At 38.9% G+C, this 20,108-nt stretch overlaps 1 protein-coding gene across 2 annotated transcripts in view; it reads left to right on the forward strand.

Moving 5' to 3' along the window:
• NPVF (neuropeptide VF precursor) overlaps positions 1-18,738 on the forward strand; it is a 91,000-nt gene extending 72,262 nt beyond the window's left edge. The window contains exons 2-4 of one of the 2 annotated variants that reach the window (XM_071805020.1): positions 15,268-15,365; positions 17,070-17,442; positions 18,330-18,738. In XM_071805020.1, the coding sequence (XP_071661121.1) occupies positions 15,297-15,365; positions 17,070-17,442; positions 18,330-18,337 (450 nt within the window). In that variant the 5' untranslated portion in view covers positions 15,268-15,296 and the 3' untranslated portion in view covers positions 18,338-18,738. Of the gene's footprint in view, positions 1-15,210; positions 15,366-17,069; positions 17,443-18,329 lie in introns of those variants that run through there. The other variant, XM_065830485.2, reaches the window with a different exon arrangement.
• The last annotated feature ends 1,370 nt before the right edge of the window (positions 18,739-20,108 follow it).

The raw sequence follows: 20,108 nt of genomic DNA on the forward strand, positions 1-20,108 counted from the left end.
CAGCCAAGCACTTGTCTCAGGGTGCCAGACAATGATAACTATGTTTGTTACACTTTCCCAAAGAAGTCACCCAATGGAAAGATTAAACACTACTGTGCTAAAAATAAATTATTGCATCCCATAAAACCAATCGAGCAAACAAAAATCCCCAGTCCAAAGTGAGTGGCAATCACTACACTGGTTGTTTATGTATGTTTTCTTCATACTCTAGAGCAGCTACTCACAGCTACAGAACTGGAGTAATGATCCTCAAGGCCTTCATTTCTACAACCACAACTGGTAAAAATGGGAGTGTGAGGCTGTTCCAAAATTGAGGAAGCCCTTGGAACAGCATGGAAATGGAAGCTTGAAGGCTTGAAGGTGTTCCATTCCATAGAGGCAGAATCTCCCAGTGCAGACCAGGGATCAGACTGGGGCAAGCCAAGCGCTCCAAGTTGTTTCAGGCACAGGACCATGGACAAGTATAGGCTCACTGACCTTCTCACCCAAGCATTTAGCCACTGGGTCTATGTGTCTCTCCCCATCTCCTCAAAACTTGCAAGTCACCCACAGTTGAACAATCTCAATGTCCACCAATGTATTTGTCACAGATAGTTTAGTCTTGACCACGTCAGTATTGCTTGTAAGAAGAGGTCTGATTCTTAAATATTTCTTCTTTGCTGAGCAGAGGACTAGCTCTTTTAACAGTCTTTTGTCTTGGCCCTGATTAGAAAAAGTAATCATAAATCAGTGTCTCCATTTACATGCTGGCTTCTCTTATTATTTACAATGGTGGGTGTTTTGTTTTCCATCTTGAAAAATGATTTTTACAGCCTTGTTTAAATTTTCTTCCTTTCTTTCTTAGTTTCTTTCTCTTTATTTATTTATTTATTTCTCTCTTTCACTCTTTCTCTCTTTCTGTCTCTCTCTCTCTCTTTCTCTCTTTCTCCAAACCTGAGCTTCTTACTTGTGGTCAAACCTTACACTCTGTAGATAGGTATGTTCCCTGTAGTTCAAAGGCACTGCCATTCCATCAACTTTTTGGAAGAGGCTGCACTAAAGAAAAGCTGTGGGATGCAGAACCTACTATTGAGTAGCTCATTGAACTCTGAGATCTTTGCTCTAGAGATGAACCTAGAGAAAAAAAGATGAGATGTATTCTGAGAGAAATAGATATGTGCGTGTCAGTGGTATATCAGTTTCTAATCAATATTAAACCTTTAACTGCCAAGATCAATAACAGCTGCAGGGTTATGGCTGTCACAGTTTCTCAAACATATCGGCTAATAATGATTTTTGCTTTGTGTTTTTTATGCCTAGTGGATGAGGAATCTCTATTTCATCTTTAATATTTTCAATACTGAAATTCATATTTGCTCTCAAGATCAGATCAAGATCACGTCAGGGTCATGAGGAACATTATCCCTTGGTTTAACAGACAATAAACATGCCACAAAGATGCTACAATCTTTCAAAAATGTAGTTCTGTAATACTGAGTTAACGTGGAGTCAGAGACTCTTTTCAGTAATGGAATTGGTCAATAGCTTTTGGTTTGGGCACCTGTCTGCCAGAAATCAAAGCAATACTGCAACAGTTCATCATGATACTGAAACGGGAAGAGTTGTTGTCTATCGTATTGTCTCCTGTACTTAAAGAACAGCTGGTAAATTGTCACTGCCTACAGATCCTGAAGAATATGAAAGTATCTGATTGAATCATCTACTTAAGAATCCTTTTCTCCTATGTTTTTCCATAAGAAGATGTTGATTCTCATGATCTCATAGACAAGTGAAACAACTGCACTTTCTGATGAAGTTGCAGCTTTGTTGTAGTTGTAAAAGTATAGGTGGGCAGGGTCTAAGGAAAATGTCAATATATTTTATGAGACTAATCACTGTTGTAGGAAAAATCCGATACACTTTTCGGCACATGATTTTTAAAATATGAAGTTTAACTGGATAATTGCAATTGTTGGACTGTCTGACTGAAAAAGCAATTAGTTCCATTAGAAAAGGGATGGATTACAAAGCTACAAGCTTTTCAGCAGTAGAAACTTGGACTATTCACCCAGGAAATTTTCAGTGTTACATGGTTTTTGCTCTTTTGGTGTACTGTTCCTTGAAATCTAGATATGGGAACATGAAGTTGCAGTGTGACCTAACAGAGAAGTGATAAGGGCTTTTGTAATGTCCCCAAAACAGAAAAGGAAATTAATCTTATGTATTTCTTTTCTGTCTCTTCTTTCATTCTGATAATAGTGTGATGTGAGGGCTCTGTTCATTTGCTGTGTACAGTCTACATTATAACAGGAGCTTAAGAAAAAGCCCCGTAGAGTAAGATCTCTTTGCCAAATTATTACCCTCAATGCCAACTGCTACACAATGGAGAAGATAAGACTTGCTTTATTCTGCTGTGTCCTGCCATGAAGGAAGGGCACAGATTTTAAATTAACCACAGTAAAATTTCATTTAAAAATAAGTCGGTTTTAGAGAATAATACTTTAGTATGCACAGTGTATAAATTATGTACACATAGTAGGAGCAAAGATACTTACTTTTATTGTTTCTGTTAACAAACATATTACAGGAAAACAGACATGATCACCCCCAAAAGTGGGTAAGATCTTAAAAAATTAAAAGCTTCATTTTTAATGCAATCCCCTTTCCTCCTTCTCTTATCTGTAAGTTTTTGTGAAATCCAAAGCTTATCAGGAATGTCTGTAAGAGATCATTTTTGCTCAGTTTCAAATGTGTTTTTGTTTGTTGGCCTTCAAAAGACAAAATATTGAAAGCAGATAAAACCTCTAACCATCCCCAGCAGGGCAGAAGTCAAACGAGAGAAAACCGATGTCTTTGAGCTCACTGAGCCACAATAGACAGGTCTTAACAGAGTAAGGCATTCCAGAGACCACGTTAGAGACTGTCAAACCTACCTCAGTAACACCAATTAACTGGGAGATAGGGGCATCTTAGAGTTTGGATCAAAGCCTTTCTTGTCCAGATGAAAGATCACATCAGCTTTGAAAGAAAGCTCCAGATGTCTATGGGAAATTTTTTTTTTTTAATCCCTCTTCCATTCAGCTTGTTTTTCAGTGAATTTTGAACTACTTTGTCAAGAAGAAGAACAACAAAAAAAAAGCTGGAGAATGTGTCGGATGTTTCATTTAAAAATAATATGAAGTCAGGAAGATGGTAGCCAACTTAGAGGACTGTTTGATCCATTCCCAAAATTCCATTGCTTTTGAGGTAATATTAAATCATTTGCTCTAATCACTTCTGCACTTCAAGAATAAGCAATATGAAAAAAAAAAAAAAAAAAAAAAAAATTAAAAAAAAAACAACAAAAAAAAAACCAACAAACAGATAAACAAAACCCACTAACCGCATCCTCCTTCATACAAGGATGTCATGCATCAGCATGCAGTGGATGATACAGCAAACTACATCCATGAATAGTGACCTCACTGTGCTGTAACCTACTAAAAAGGTTACACTGGTTATCAACCAAATTGGCTCAATAGTGTTCCATAAAATGTTATGTATGTGAATAGTAAATTCAAATATATTTGATGCATTAGTGGATCAGAAAAACTTACCAGAACACAGTATCTGACACCATGTTCATTGCTTCGTCCATTTTAGACAGCATATAGATGAGCTGATAGCTTTACAGATTAATACATGCAAGTGCTTCATTGCTAGCAAGGAACAGACATACTAGGGAACATAAAAGAAACAGAAACATACTACAGACTTGGTTTGTCAAACATACTACAGATTTCGTTTTGGAGACAGAAAGTGCACACTTAGTGTCAGTGAGCATTTTGAGCGAGTTATGCTGCAGTATGGGTTCGTCCACTGCTGACTTGTTGTAATTCCTCGCATGATTGTGTTTTAATTCTGAGTGAGAACACAGACAAGGGACATGGGAGTTTCTTTGTTGAACAAGTGGACCAAGAGTCTCAAGTTATTTTAGCATTTGTTGGGAAGGATTTTTAGACAAGCTTTCATAGAGCACTTAAAAACACAGACATCAAGATTAAATTCTCAGAGCAATCAATACGGATATAAGTTTAGGCATTGAAATAAGAAGATTTTGTAGCTTAGGAAAAAGTACCCAACAGTTGTAGTCTGCTAATTTAACAATGATTTCTGCTGTGCTGTACCAACTACATTATATTCAGAAATAGTTTTGCTTCTGTCTGCTATGAGCCTGGGAATTATTTAGACTCCCTGTAGAAATATATTTTCCACAAAGATGGGTTTATACCAAAGGCAAAGAACAAAGTACTCGAAGTTCTGGTGAGGTATCAACTGAATTCAGAAGTGCCTTTCTCAGTTTCTTTTCTCTGAGAGGAACAGGAGGCCAGTGTTCCCTCTAGGACTTAGAATTCACCTGTGTGCAGTAATCATGTTTGGACAGAGATCAGTATGTCAAAGGCACATGCCGAAATCTGCCGAGTGGAAAGCACACGGTGGCTCAAAATATGAGACCTAAATTTATGGTTCCTTTGAGCTGTGTGAGCATTAAATATTTGGATCAGAAATGTGCAGTACAAAATCCTGATTTCCAGCTTATTTTGAAAAGAAACAAGCTTTCAGATACTGTGAACACTTGTTTATACGGTGTTACTGCTGCTTGTTTCCGCTTTGATTTAAAATTACAGAAGCAGAAGTAAAAATATTCCACCCTCTTAAATACCAATAAAATGTGCAAATTATATTATAAATTTAAAAGTCCATAAAATAACAGGCTTGGAAATATTCTTGTAAGTATTCTGCTGTAAACAAAACGGTTGAGTAAAATAAATTTCTAAATTTAGGGGAGAACAACAGCAGAAAACAATGAGCATTCATTCCCTTGGGAAAACACAGTGGATAAATAGGTTGGGTCATCTCTGTCTCAAGAGAGTCTCAAAGCATGCATGTTTTTCAACGTAAAGTGCAAAGAATTGCATTGCATTTTGAATTCCATTTTAAAACTAATCGAAGGTTTGATTGTGCCACTTTCCCTGTGTTGGAATGCACTTCAGCAAATAATGCACTTGGCAGCCAAGAGGGCCACCCATGTCCTGGGTGCATCCAACACAGCATTGCCAGCTGGGCGAGAGAGGTGATTGTCCCGCTCTGCTCTGCACTGGTGCAGCCTCACCTGGAGCACTGGGTGCAGGTCTGGGCAACACAGGATAAAAAGTATATAAAGCTACTGAGGAGTGTCCAGAGGACGGCCAAGAAGTTGGTGAAGGGTTTAGAAGGGAAGCCGTATGAGGAGCATCTAAAGTCACTGAGTTTGTTCAACCTGGAGGAGACTGAGGGGAGACCTCACGGCAGCTACAGCTTCCTCACAAGGGGAGGTGAGGGGCAGGTGCTGATCTCTTCTCTGGTGACCAGTGACAGAACCTGAGGGAACGGTAAGAAGATGTGCCAGGAGAGGTTTAGGTTGGACATTAGGAAAAGGTTCTTCCCCCAGAGGGTGGTGGAGCACTGGAACAGGCTCCCCGGGGAGGGGTCATGTCCTCAAGCCTGACAGTGTTCAAGAAGAGGCTGGACAACGCCCTCAGACACATGGTGTGAACTGTGGGGTTGTCATATGCAGGGACAGGAGTTGGACCCGATGATCTTTGTGGATCCCTTCCAACTCGGGACAGTTGATGATTCTATGATTCAATATGTATTCAACTTAAGGCATGTGCTCAAGGAAAACTGCTCAAGCACTTAACATCATTAACTATGATTTTATGTTCTTCGCCGGATCTGGGCCAGAATGTATAGAGCATATTACTCATCTTGCAAGTGAACGACAAAAATTAATGTCATCTAGGCAATTAATGAAATGGATATACTCCAGATCTAGGTTGCTATATGTCAGAGCAGCCTCCTTCTCATTTAATTTAAATGTTCAGGTTATTTGAGTCAGATGTGCAGGGTTATATGGAAGATTTCAGATTCTGTCTACAGAGGAATCAAAATAGCATAATAAAAATACATTCAGAGGCCAGGTTAACTAATGGGGATATCTAAAATCTATTTTGATATTTTTTTCTGGTCCACACTGTATTTTTGTTTGCTACTGTATTTTAGGTTAATGTCATTTGCAATAATTTTATGCTAAGTATTTTTGATTGCAAGCAAAGAGCTAAGGAGCAAGCGACAATTCTGATCCCAGCTTACCAGTCGGGCTTCCTATCCTCATTTATTTCCCAATCATGTGCCTAAAAAGCTCTCTTAAATAAATATCTCATGCCCTCATGTGGTTAAATTGAGACACTGCTGAATAAATCCTTTGTAGTTGCCTTTCTGTTTCTTTTTATTTGCGTATGGCATTGCATGCCAAAAGGAAGAACGATAACCTAATTGCACAATAGCCTAATTTCGATATTTTACCAATAGCGAAGTTCTGTACATAAGTAAAATCTAGAAAAGGCTGAGCTCTTTTAGGTACTATTGTGGCCTAGCCTAAAACAGAGTGCACAAAAATCTGACAAAAAATGCTTCACATGAAATTGCAGTATGTACTGCATTGACCAGTGCTTAGGAGTGGACTAGCTAAAAACCACTTATTAATGGCTGGGAATCTTATGTTTTATGTACAGTTTAATTAAAAATACACCCTAAAAACACTAACTTATGATCTAAATCAGGAGATTTAGTGTCAAGGAAGGGGACATGTGGGCTTTTTTCCTAAACAAATGTCCTATCTTAGGAGTCTTGGCAAAGCAGATAAATCAAGATAGATTTTTAACATATTTCCTCACACCCCATACTGAAGAATAAGACAGAATTATATCATGCATCACGTTCCAGCATCTTGTTCTTTTTACTAAAAAGAACCAAAAAATTCCCCACATGTGACTGATCTTATGGCTCTACAATGGTACTTTTCTGGATTAGAATTGGAGATAACTCAGTATTCATAATAAAACTCCTTTCCAATAATTTGTGTTCATCTAAAACCACAGTCCTGCAGACATGTCTATTATATACCCATTAGTCTGCATGTGGAGACAGAGGCTCAGTTCCTCTTGGCCACAGACATACTTCTTGACCTGTAGCAAAATCACTGGAATTTGTACTGAAAGACGTTCGTAGAGACACTGAGTTTTTCTAAATGCCAAGGTCAGCTAGCTTCATCAAAACCAAAAGCTTCTGGGCATCCCCTGCTTGCCTATTCAAACGCTTTTAACTCTCCTAAGCAGCTCCCCAGCGCTGCTGCCAAGTTTGTGATGCCTCCGCTCCAGTGTTGAAGGTACAATGGGTAGATCGCCCAACTGAGCTGATTGTTAGATGCTTATATTTATCTATTTGCACTAAGTAACTGGCACAGTTACCTGTGGAGTGGAACACGGCTGCCACACTACAGCAGCCTAGCACAGGACACTTAAATTAGCTACCTACCGTGCTCATCCCCTTTCGCTGTGATTACCTCCCTGCCACACTCACAACTCATCAAATTAATGGCTACGTCCATCTGTTCTGAACCAAAACCCATAGCATGGCGTTAGGATGGGATCAAGCCCGAGATCTGCCTCTGGCTCAGGCCTGGCGCCTGCCTGTGCTGCATCACGCTGACCTGCCCTCAGCCTTCCATTGCAGTCACATCCCATACAAGAGGCTGCTGAGATCAGCCTTAATTGAGAAATTAATATACAGCAGGGGGCAAGAAAGAGAAAAGAAAATCTCTGAAAGTGAGGGTCATACAGCTGTTTGTCATACAGCAACATGAAATTGGTAGTAATTTGCCCTCCTGTGTCTGGAAAAATTGTTGCTAAATTAAAGTCTTTAAAGAGACAAAGGGAGGCAGAAAAGGAGCTTTCTCCTTCTGCCCCCAGCCTCTGGCAGGTTGCCCCTAAATAATGATTTTAATTTTTCTACAAAAACAAGTGCAGGAGTATAGGGAACTATACGATAGAACTAGGTGACTGTTATTAATATCTCCAGTGATATACTGTTTTAAATAGAAAAATAAACAGCTCACTACTGTAAAAAAATACAGGGCTGTAAATCCACCAGGCAATTGTGGTGATATCAGAAACTATAAGAGCAAAGCTCAAGTGGCCTTATACAGTCACCACAATCCAGCAAAGGAATTATAGCCCTATAACTCAAAATTTACTTGGTTCTTACACTTTACAAAGCAATGAACTGAGTTTTGGATTGACACCCTGCACAGATTGTTCAGGTTTGCTCTTCTCCTCCTGTTTTTTTTGCCTCTTACTCCCTTCCCTCACAGGCACCGCACACATCTCATTGCTCCCAGTGCTTTCCTCACCATACAAAAACTCTCACCAGAGCTCCTTCACCACTAGGACTAAAACACCCTGGTTTTATCTCTTAAGAAAATCTGTGCAAGGTTCAGGGAACTGAGTAAAAAACAAACTGACTTGGCATCTTAGAAGGATTTTGAGGAAGAATGTGGCATTAGAACTTCCTCCAGTACATGTTCATCTGATGTCCAAGACAATACATCAAGAATCAAAAAAATAACTCTTCCAGGCCATTGCCAGCCCACCTGTTACAGGCCTCGTGGCTGACACTCAGCTCAAGGTGAAGTGGTGGCACAGTCAGCTCCTTCACCGCCACATGCAAAGTTCAGTGGTTCCCAGTGAAATCCTACTTCCCATTCCAGGATACTGTCTAACGACACTGTTGTAAAACAGCAAGGATGAAAAACAGACTTTTTTCTCCCTTTTTCCCTTTAAAAAGCAACATTAAGAAACAAGAGAGAGAAGCTTTATTTCAAAGAAACATAGAAACATAGGTGTTTTTCTGTAATTTTTTTCCTCTCCTAAATTGCACACATTTTTTCCTAAAGTGTAATCTTCACTCTCCTCAATGTTTATATACAAGGCATAGGGGAACTACTAAATGAGCACAATATTTCTAGAAAAAAAATCATTCTGAAAAAAGGGGAGAACAAGGAATGAAGGTATCTGTATCTATAACTAACACAGGTTCCAAACTGAAAAAGGGAGGGAGGAATATAGAATAATGAATCTTTAAGAGTCCTTTGCTTAATACTTAACTATATATAAAAGCTGCTAATGATATTTTCAAGTCCTGAAAGAGTTTTTAAGATGTAATTTAATTATGTATTTTTTTTTCCTCATGCACTCTCCATTGCTGCCTGTGGACTCTAGAATTAATCAGATTGCTCGTTCTTCTAATGCTTTATGAAGTCTTTCTTGATTTGCAGCCAACCAAAGCACTTTTAATAATGTATGGTAAAAGAGTTTAATTTTTAATAGACAAAAATGGGCTAGAGCTGCTACACACTGTAGTAGATTGGTAAGTACAGTACTACACTCTGCAGAGTCGTTAGTAAAAAAGAAAAATGTATTTATATTCCAAATGTTATTGAAAACATGTTTATTTTATTACTAAACCAAATGTATAATTGAAGAACCTGTCTAATCTGGAATGATTGTTCACACCTTATTTACCAAGAAAATAAGGTCATTTTCAGCTTGTTACCATAATAACTGAAGCCTCTCATTGTTTTCTGTCTCTCATGCTGTTCTGCTTCAAAAGCTCAAGGAAAAAAAAAAATATGTGAAGTTACACATTCGTATCCTGGACTCAGCTAATCAAGGGGGAAAATATCTTCTAACACTAGAGACTGATTCATGGGTATTAACCTTAAAATAAGATTATCTGTATCTTGATATTTGCATGCCTTTGTCCTTTTTGTTTGCTACTACCCAGCCAACAGGAAAGCTCAGAGCTACCTGTAGATGAAAATCTGGTTTAAAACTGAAGATCTGATTTTGCAAATCAGAGAGGGCAGTTTCATAAAGGTTGTTTTTCCTTACAAAGCTATAGTACACAAAGAAGGGGGCTTCATAGTAAATTCTCCTGTTCTGCAAAGTGCCAGAATCTGCACTAATGCCTCATTAATAAAGATAGAAATTATCATCATGCCCACAGTAATTGTACAGATATTGAGGTTTTATACCTGTGGTATTTCAGCAGAATCATTCCTGATTTAGTATCGGTTTCCTAATGAAATGAGGTAAATCTGTTTCTCTGTGCGTAAGAGTGTGCCAGTCGGTCACCCTTGACAACTTTGAAGTCTAGAAGCCAAGTTCAGTTGAATTTGGCAGGGAGAAGTCTCGCTGAAATTCCACTTCATGATAACAGGCAAGGCAAGAGAGGACAGATACACAGTTCACTCAGGGAATCTACAGTAAGGTTAATCCTTACTGGACCACAGAGAATACACACTGTCATTTACTCTTCAATCACAAAATCATAGGAAACCAAGCTTCACTGGTTCCCTAGATTGCTGAAATATTTATTGTCAGTACAAGAGGGACACCAGGCTGACATCCTTATACAAGATCAGGATACTGAGTGCAGTGGAGTTATGTATGACTATCTGCTTAGAGACATATAAATTCCAAGCAAACACACCTTGGATTGTCCACCAGAACTGAAGCACAACACAGCAAAGCCAGCACAACCCACTGCATGCCATAGGAATGGGTGAAAAATGAAAAGAATTGCTTGTCAATGAAAAAAAGTATACATTTGTAAATCCTCTTACTTCAAAATGAGCCATAGAATAGGTCGTACAATACACAATGGCAAAATGAATATATTATGAATGATTTTTCATTATGGAAATGTGCAGATGCTTATTGGTGGCATGAGTCATATAACATGCAATTTTCGCACTATATGTTGTTAATAATGGATAAGGATTTATCAGTATATTCTTATATAAAGAAAGAACAATATTAAAACTTGTTCTTCCACTGGAATCAAATAACTTACTGTACACTGAGCTGCTTATGAAATTGAGCTACTCTTGCCATTACTACTAATTACATTTTAATGTCAGATTTTTAAAGTAAGTATACATCAAGTCACTGCAGTAACTCATCACAGACCAGACCCATCTCACTATTGTATCACTCAGCCAAAATAATGCTCTTTCCTGTGCGTATCTACACTAAATGAAGAGAAAAAAAAAAGCAAACGCTACCTTGTCCTGGTTTGTAGCATGCACCTGCAAGAAAACTCTTATAATTTGCCTTGCCTGTGAGGCTTGTCTCACACTTAGATAGGAGGGCTCACTCCTATTTAACTGGAGAATTTTCAAAACAGAAGTTCAGTTATGGTAAAGTCCTCTGAATAACTTGGCTGATGAGTAGGATAGGAAGACAAAACAAGTGTAGGACAAGAGGCCAGGAACCCAAAAGTTGTTCCCAACAGTCCCTGGGCCCTCTCCCCTTCATCTGCCTTAATCAGACCCTCTGTGGATCAAGTTGAAGCAATTCAAGAATAGACAGCCCTCTGCCTCAACACTGTTTATTGCTACCAACCAATGTCTCTTACCTCCCCAAATAAATAATTTTAATAGATCATGCCAGGATGCCTCAGCTGCGTCAGTTTGAGCTGGTCCATCTTATGCCACTACTGAAGATGGTCTAAAAACAGTGGAATTTGCAGTCACATGTATGAAGAGCGCTCATGTTATCCATTCTGGTACTTGAGCACTAAAGTCTGATATGTCCTTCCTCAGGAAAGATAATGAACAACCATTGTAACTGCTCGACTTGTAATTTCCAAAGATTTGCTGTAGAGCAATCAAAGGCAAATTAATCCATAAGAAATTACAGGGACATACAACTCTCTGACTGTCTGAAACAAAACACCTGAAAACTTCACTTTATGTTGATTAGAAAATCAACATACATAGGAAACAAACTGAATCTCGAGAAAGTCTGATGCGGCTTATACAACAGCAATACATTTTCCTATTGTGTTTAGAGAAAACAGAATTTGTATTTGTGCCAAACAATGCAGGAGAGTTTTTGGATCTTGCCAATTCCATTTAATTTAGAAAGCAAATATCTTCACACAGTTAATTGAAAGACCATTGATCAAGAGAGGTTCATAAACCAGCAGCAAGGTAAAACGAAAGCCGCATGATAAATGATCACATGCTAGATAGATATTAGTGCATGAACTGCATTCATTATTGTCTCTATTGTTGTCATAAAGAAAAGGAATTTGGAAAATCCATCTGTGGAAGCCCCCTGACATGAGACTCCAGAGAGTCAGGAACCTGCACTCAGCCCCTGCTGAAAAGAGACAACTGATGCCCCTGGCCTGCCAGAGCATCAAGAGGATATGGGCTCCTTTCAGAGGTCTTCTCCATTGACATCTTCCTGTTATTCCTTCTGTTTTCCAAATAATTTGGCCCAGATTTGCAAATACTAAAATTTTGGTATCCCCAAAACTTCATTTCCCTATCCAGAATGTTTATTATTTAAAAAAAAAAAAAAAAAAAAGAGAGAGAGAAGGCACCTACTCTGAGAGCATGGCTATTACCAAGGCACTCTGAGGACAGATAATGCCTTCTTACTTCCTATACACTACATAGGACCACTCTTCATGAATCATTACTAGTCCAGTATCTTTTACCTCCCCATCTACCACCTCCCTCTCTAAAACCACATCTTATAGAACAGTCTCAGAGAATGAAAAGGGGAATAAATGTCCCTTGAGACTATGCAGAACTGTCCTTATTCTCCCATCATACTTCACTTTTTCTAGTAGCTCTCTGAAGCAAACACCAGATCTTTGAACCCAACCTTTTCTGCTATCAGCCTGGGCCATAAGGATTTCGCACAGCAAAGAAACAAAGAGGAAATGAATGTAAATCGTGTCTACAACAACAAGGGAAAGCTACACACACAAGCCAGTGACTGATTAAAATGCATTATCTTCTCACAGGGGCTGCTAATTAGCTTATTAATACCATTCTTATCTATTTTAACAATTTAATGGTCTCCTGCCACATAAAAAATGGGCAGAATCTTTCACACACTCTCCACCTGGGGAAGTTAATCTGAAAGAAACTCTTCCCTTTTCACCTCCAGTTTTGTCAATGGGATTTTCCTCTCCCCTGGGAAGGGAGCACTTCCCCACATATGCTGTGCCAGGCATGTTCACCTCAGATACCAGTACAAGCCACCTGGGTAGACATTCCACCCCCAGATCCCCCCACACATCTCTTCTTCCAGATGTTACCTCTGCATCTGGCTCCCAGGTCCGCATTCTCATCTGGTTTAGTTTCAACCCAACCTTCTTAACTCAGTTAACACAGCAAACCAAGGCTCTGGTGTCCAAAGCTGTCGTGGCCTTTATCTTGGGCATGGGATTACTCCTGATCCCTGAGCCCATCCCACAGAGAGATCATGGGAGAAAATCCAGCACCTCTGTGATCCAGGTACACCATTTATCTGGAATGAACATGTGGAATGATGGCAGCTGGGCAAGCATTGAAGCCCAGCTAAAAAGAGCAGTATTTCACAGGAATTCCCAGGCCAGATCATACACACTGCCTCTCTAGTCCACTGTTTGCCACTCTCTCACAGAAAAATGCCAGAGGGTTCACTAGAAAGTATGAGAGTGTGGTAGTAGGCACTGCACAGCATCTCTCCAAAGGCCTCATGTCATCCTCTCCTCAAGAAGGCTTCAAATTCCCTCTAAAATTGCTTATCCTTGTTGCCTTTGAGGAGACACTCCCAAAACACTGTCTTCCTATCCCAGAAGATCCCCAGTAATTAGAAGAGTTGGGAGAGACAGGAACCATGTTATCTGTGGAGAATGGGCACAAGATGGTCCAAGCTTGGAAAACAAGGGCTTGCTGCTCTTCCTGCTGTTGGATAAGGGTTAATGTGTGGGAGAGGCAAAGAAGCAGCCATTTCTCCCAAAGAGATCATTTATTGGAATTTCTTTTTCTTCTTTTTTTCACTTTAAATGGCTATAGTAAACAATTTAGGTGATAGGTTTAGTGTTTCCTGTTATCTTGGTCAACTTAGAGGAGCAATCATGTCAGAGCAGTTTCCAACATACAACTTGTGGCTCTTGTGAGACCAAAAAGGGGTTTGAGTATCTTGTTAGCTCTAATGCAAAGCTGCTTAGTGCCTCTAGGATCTCAGTTTCAAAGAATCTAAGGTAGAAATGACTCCATGCATGCCATACAACTTTAAAAACAACCAACTTCACTCTAAGATGAGGTTACTTGCAAATCCTTCAGCTCCAAAGCACAATAAAGACAGTAACATATATTCAACAGATAAACAGTCCACACTATCCATGCTGCCCACAGCATAAAACATGTTATCTCGGGACAACTTTGCCTGTGCTGTGATAGAACGGACCTTTTACAACCCCAGTGTTGACATGCAAAGTAACTTGTCTAAAGTCTGGTTTTCCAGTATGAGTATTTACCATGTGTAATCAGATTTCTCCTTATGCAGCTCATTTTAAGTATCCACTTACAAGATTTAGGCAATCATTTCAAGAACTTAAGAATAAGAATAACAAATGGAAGAACAACACAATATGAGCCTTTTTTTTTTTTTTTTTATGATGGCCTGTCTCACCAGCCTGTCTAGCAACCAATTCAACATGCACTTTAAGGGCACATTTTAGTGTGCGATCTGACCTGCCCTGAGACAGAACATGCACGGGCAGCCCGGCACTTTCACTGTGTGCAGCAAAGTGCAGATGCCTTTTTAAAAACTGCTGTTGGAAATTTGGCTTTAAGAATATAGATCTAACATGACCTTTGAAACTTCTAAAACCTTAACTGATAAGCATGGTTTTAAAAGCACGTTCCTAACTCAGTCTGAACACGAATTAACATGTTCAACTAAGAGCATAGACACTATGTACGTCAATAGATCTCATTGATTCATAACATCTCTTACAACCTGATCAACAACTTCAATAGACAGCACTTGATTTCAATGGGCCAAATGTCCCTAGTTGTACATAACTATGAACAAGCATTATAGGATCCAAAAGGACCATTTAAGCCGAAGAATACAAACATGGAGAAAGCTTCTTTCGTAGTCGTTCTGGGGACGCTAAGACAAAAGAAAGAAATAAGGTGTTTTTGTCTACTAGTGATGGAGCATTGTGGTTGTTCTGAGACCATACTGTTATGGCTCTCAAATGTAGCTAATTAGGACACATTTCACCAGAAGAAAATATTTCTGAAGTCAGCGTGTCCCTAACAAGAAGCTATGTTGGTTAAAAAACTTCACAAAAGAGATTCCCAACATTCTTCAAATATATTCAAATTACTTCCCTAATTATTATTAAGAACTGAAGCTTTTGAGACTGATGTCATAGGGAACAAAACCTTTTTGTTTTCTGATCATATAAAATGATGACAGTTTTCTGTACAGATTCTGAGCTCTCTAAGTAAGCTTAATTTGAGAAAAATGAGAGTCATTTCAACCAAAAAGTTTATTCTGTTTGGTTTAGCTACCGTGGTCTTTCTAACATCAAATAGTATGTGCCTAGATGAGCTGATGAAGTCCAGTCTAGAAAGCAGAGAAGATGATGACGATAACAATTATGAGGTAAGATCTGTATGTACTACTATGATTTTATCTGGGGGAACTGTGGGTCAGATCTTGAGCACTTTTAATTTTTTGGCAAAGGTTCTCCTAACTTCATTGCATAGTATTCAGCATTACAGAACTAGCAGTATGAAAAAAGTTTGTTGAAAGAATTTCCAGTAAATTCACTTGCTTGGACACACATACTGTGTAAATCTATCCATGTTTCAATTTTCTTGCAATACAGCTTTTCGATTCAGTTGAGAATTTTTCCGAGATGTTTCTTACTTACGCAGTGGGGCCCCAATTAACATTCCTGTCAGGCATTTTATGCACATAATATAACAGATACATTATTAATCCAAAATTAATAAAGGTAGGTTTGTAATACTCAAAAAATAATGACAAACAGAGAACATTATAAATCTAATATAGTTAATAGTCTTAAAATTTTACTCTGGAAATTGACTATAAAAATATCTTTGCAGGTTTGCACATTTATTATGTCTCAATAGATGCCAAATCAAATTTGCACAATTCATCTGTATAACTTTTCTTGTCTGCCTTGCAAATACTCCCTGGGAAACGAGAGCCAACCTTTCTTTTTTACTCACCATCACTGGTGTAATAAAGATATTTCAAACCAAAATACAATTTAATTATGCTAGTGAAACCCTCTGGTCTTCAGCTCCCTGTCTTTTATATAGATCAGAAGGGATGTGCAGGTGCAATCAGAGGGTTAGTTCATTCTATGTTTTAATAATGCAGTATGAACTAAAATGGTTCATTCCCCTTCTCTCTCCCAGTAGCCAGAGAAGCTCCTGGGGAGGCCACCAAATGGGGATAAGGAACTGAAATTAGGATTAGTAGCATTTGTGTTTTTAAGTGAAATTAAAAAAACATATTTGTACATATTTTTCAGGCAAAAGCTGCCTTTTACATCATGAGGCAGGTAATATACCAGGCTCAGCTCTTCACTGCATGCCAGCACAGACACAGAAAGGGTTCTGTGCTGGTTACACAAAATTTAGGAGCCCAGGAGCTCCTAAGGCATCTTGCGTGCTAGTGGAGGACTAAAGCAATTTAAAGCTCAAGGCAACCTCTATGCTGCAAGGCCAGAACAGGCCTGATGTAAACTTGGGCCAAACACTTTCCATTAATTTCCCTGGCTATTAGCCCAAGAGAATATTGGGTCAAAAGCATCCACCCAGCGCTTAGGGAGAAATGAGCTGCACGTTCATGTACCTTGGCCCATACTCCTGTTCATACAGACCAGATGACTAAGAGGCTGAGCCTGTATCAAGTCATTAAATACAGTCAGCATCTTCCCCTCCAGGCAGCTTCAACTGGTGACATTAGCAAACACGGACCTGGCAATGACTCCTGTCCACACTTCACTGATGGCACAGGTACTGGCACTCATGTCCAGAAATACTTTCAATTGACACCATTTGAACAATTGCAGATACTGATATGGAGACGTGCTCTTGTGGTCAGTGTACTGAAAAGGTAAGCAGGGCAATGTCAGCCTATGAGGTAATCCATATGAAGTAGCTCACACTACAATGGAGTTTAGCAAACACAGGTAAAAAGCATTAAATATCAAAAAAAGAGTGTTACCCAGCAGCTTTTAAGGAGATACGAAAATGAATGTTTTGTGTGACTGGTAGCTGGAGTAATGCCCTACAAAATGTTAGCATCCTTTTTTTAATTATTTTTCTTTAGATTAAAGATAATATCTTGGAAGAAAAGCAGAGGAGTCTCAATTTTGAAGAAATGAAAGACTGGGGATCAAAAAATAACATTAAAATGAACCCTACTACAGTAAACAAGATACCAAATTCAGTTGCTAATTTACCTCTTAGGTTTGGGAGAAATTATCCAGAAGAAAGAAGTATTAAACCAATTCCCAATTTGCCTCTGAGATTTGGGAGAGCTTTTGGAGAGAACATACCTAGGCATGCTCCAAAGGTATCACCCAGGCTTGGAAGATCTCCACGTGTTAAGAGTTCTGGTCATACACTTCTAAATTTGCCACAGAGATTTGGGAAGTCACTCTCCGGCTTTCTGTCTCAAGATGTTCAAGAATCTGAACCAGGTAATACTCCACAAGCGTTCAAGCCATATATTGAAAATGCATATTAAATCAGGTTAGCGATGATCCAATACAACCAGACTTCCTCAAGGGATATTCCCTGAGCATTTCAACATGAGTCCAGTTTGCCAAAAGAAAGATTTGCAGTTCATCAAATCAAAAAGTCTCATCACTAGAACTAGCACAGAATCTCTTTATGAAATATTTTCTAATGAGAAGATGCCAAGTAGCCAATGCCAAAAATGTTCACATGATAAGATTAGGTTTGACAACAATTTTTTAGATCAGGTTTCATTCTGAAAAGTTTAAAGCTCTGGAGAAAAACATTCAGAGTCATTAAAATATCCCATTTCAGGACTACAAAATGACCAAACACAACTACCTAAAAATTACTCTTCCATTTTCTAAATTTATGCAAATTAGAGTTAAAAGACAAAATTTCAACCTGAATCATAGCATTTTGAAAATGCTGTTTTTTTCATTCAAACTTTTTTTTTTTTTTTTCCAGATTGCCTTACTGAGATGTTTGAGATTTGATTTTTCATTCCAAGTTAAGATGAACATTTTTTTTTAACATCTCAGTAATTTTTTCAGGATGGGAAAAATATTTCCTGCCCATTACTAAAAATAATCTAACCCAGCTCTTCCATAACGGTCCTTCTTATCATACCTGCTGCTTTGTCTGAGCTGTCCATTTGTCTTGGAACCAAGTTTCAGTTGGCTACCCCTGACTTGCATCTGACACATGCATAAAGTAGAAGTTCAGGACAGGAAAGATAACTGCTATGTCAAAAGCCAAGATTCTTTCTTATTTAATTTTATTCCTTTCATTCCTTTCTTGCTGTCTCACCTGATTATAACAGATTTTGTTTACTGTCTGCTATTTTTAGGGAAATGAAGACTAACGGTTATGTTAATACTGGAATGAAATCATGAAGACAGGAAGGGAAAGACTGGGAAAAGCTGCAATGTATTTTCAAAACTAAAGGTCATGAAAAGGAAACATGAGAACTGAAATTCAAACCTGTCTTCATGTTATGAATAAAGTATTTATTCTGTACAAACCCTTGATGTATAAGACAATGATAATTGCAGTGATTGTTGTAGTAGTTTACTTCAATGGCAGTGTAGTATAAATACTATTTACATCTGTGCAACTTATGTCCTGTTGGTTGTAAAACCTAATTTCCAAACAATGATTGTATAATTGAAAGCATTTTAAGTAAAACTAAAAGAAGTATAGTATGAATAAAGAAGCGTGGTACAAATAAAAAGAAGCTTATTATATGAATAACAGAAGTAGGATCGAAACCATCGGTACCCTTTGTGTCATATGCAAGCTAAAGAAAATAAAATAAAATGTAGAGAAAGCACTTTTCCTGTTGTTTATGAGTCACATTAGATATAAATCTGAAAGGCAACTTGTCAAGAATTTGCCACAAATAAAATCTAGCTTCCTGGACCCCCACAGAGGAATAACATAACCAAAATCACATTCTAATTAAATTATCTTGGGTTTTATATCTGAGATAATGTTCTCCCTAATGTCCTACAAGATCTGCCCTGTGGGTGTCCTTGTTCCTCTGTTAATGTGAGTGACATTACAGCTACCAGATACACACACGGAAGGGACTACTCCATTATAAGCCCATATTTCCATTTCGTGTTTCTTATGAAAATCATTCCCTTCTAAGTGGAGTATTGTGTATCTCGGCTTCCTCCAAAACTGAGTTTTCAATAAGCTTTGAAGGAGAGCTGAACTCACACCTCTTAGAGACAAGCTAAATCTGGTGGACTACAAGATTTAAAGGATTCTTTCTTATGTCCCTCAGACGCTGCATCACCTTGACAGCAGGTCTGGCCAATGGTGGGACTAGGCATCCCAAAAAAAAAGCACACCACATGTACATACAAACACTATACAGTCACAGCTGACTACCAACAGACAAGAGACCAGCACCTTTACAGTCTCCACATACACACCAACGAGACTCACATAAACATACAAATGGGCTGATCCTCTTCTCACTCACAGGCTCAGGAGGCTGAAAGCTTGCTAGTGGATCTCCCATCCAAACACACGCAAAGAGATCCCTCCAGTAGCTGTTCCAGACCAGCGGTCTCTCCAGCAGTTGGCACTCGGACCTTTGGTCCCTCCACCGTCCTGATCTATGGTGTCTCTGGTAGCTGGCTCCCACACCTCTTCTCCTGCTTACCAGTTAGTCCAGCTTTAAATTCATATTAGAATCACACACACAGATGGGTCCCTTCATTAACAGCTGTTAGATGCTCAATCTCTTCAGTAGTTCAATAGGTGGTATCCAGACAATCAGTCTCCTCAGTTGCCAGCCCTCAGACCCGTAGGTCCCTTCAACCCTCAGTCTCCGCCTCCAATTACTGGCATTCGGAACATCCACTCTACTCACCAGCTAGCCTGGCTTGAAATTTGCTAGCAGACCAGAGAACTGAGAATACACTCTCACGGGAAAATATTCAATTATTGAGTTTAACAAGAAGATGAGGCACACTGTGATGATCAGGCACAGGGCACAGCCTGACTAAAAATACTGACAGCAGTCTAACTGCAAGCAACCCATCTCTTTTATCCCCCCTCTTCTCTGTTTTCCCATGCTGGTTCTTCCCCCATCTATGTGATCCCTCCCTTTGAC

This window comes from Patagioenas fasciata, chromosome 2 (assembly GCF_037038585.1).
Source record: "Patagioenas fasciata isolate bPatFas1 chromosome 2, bPatFas1.hap1, whole genome shotgun sequence".
In the NCBI taxonomy this organism is placed as follows: Eukaryota; Metazoa; Chordata; class Aves; order Columbiformes; family Columbidae; genus Patagioenas; species Patagioenas fasciata.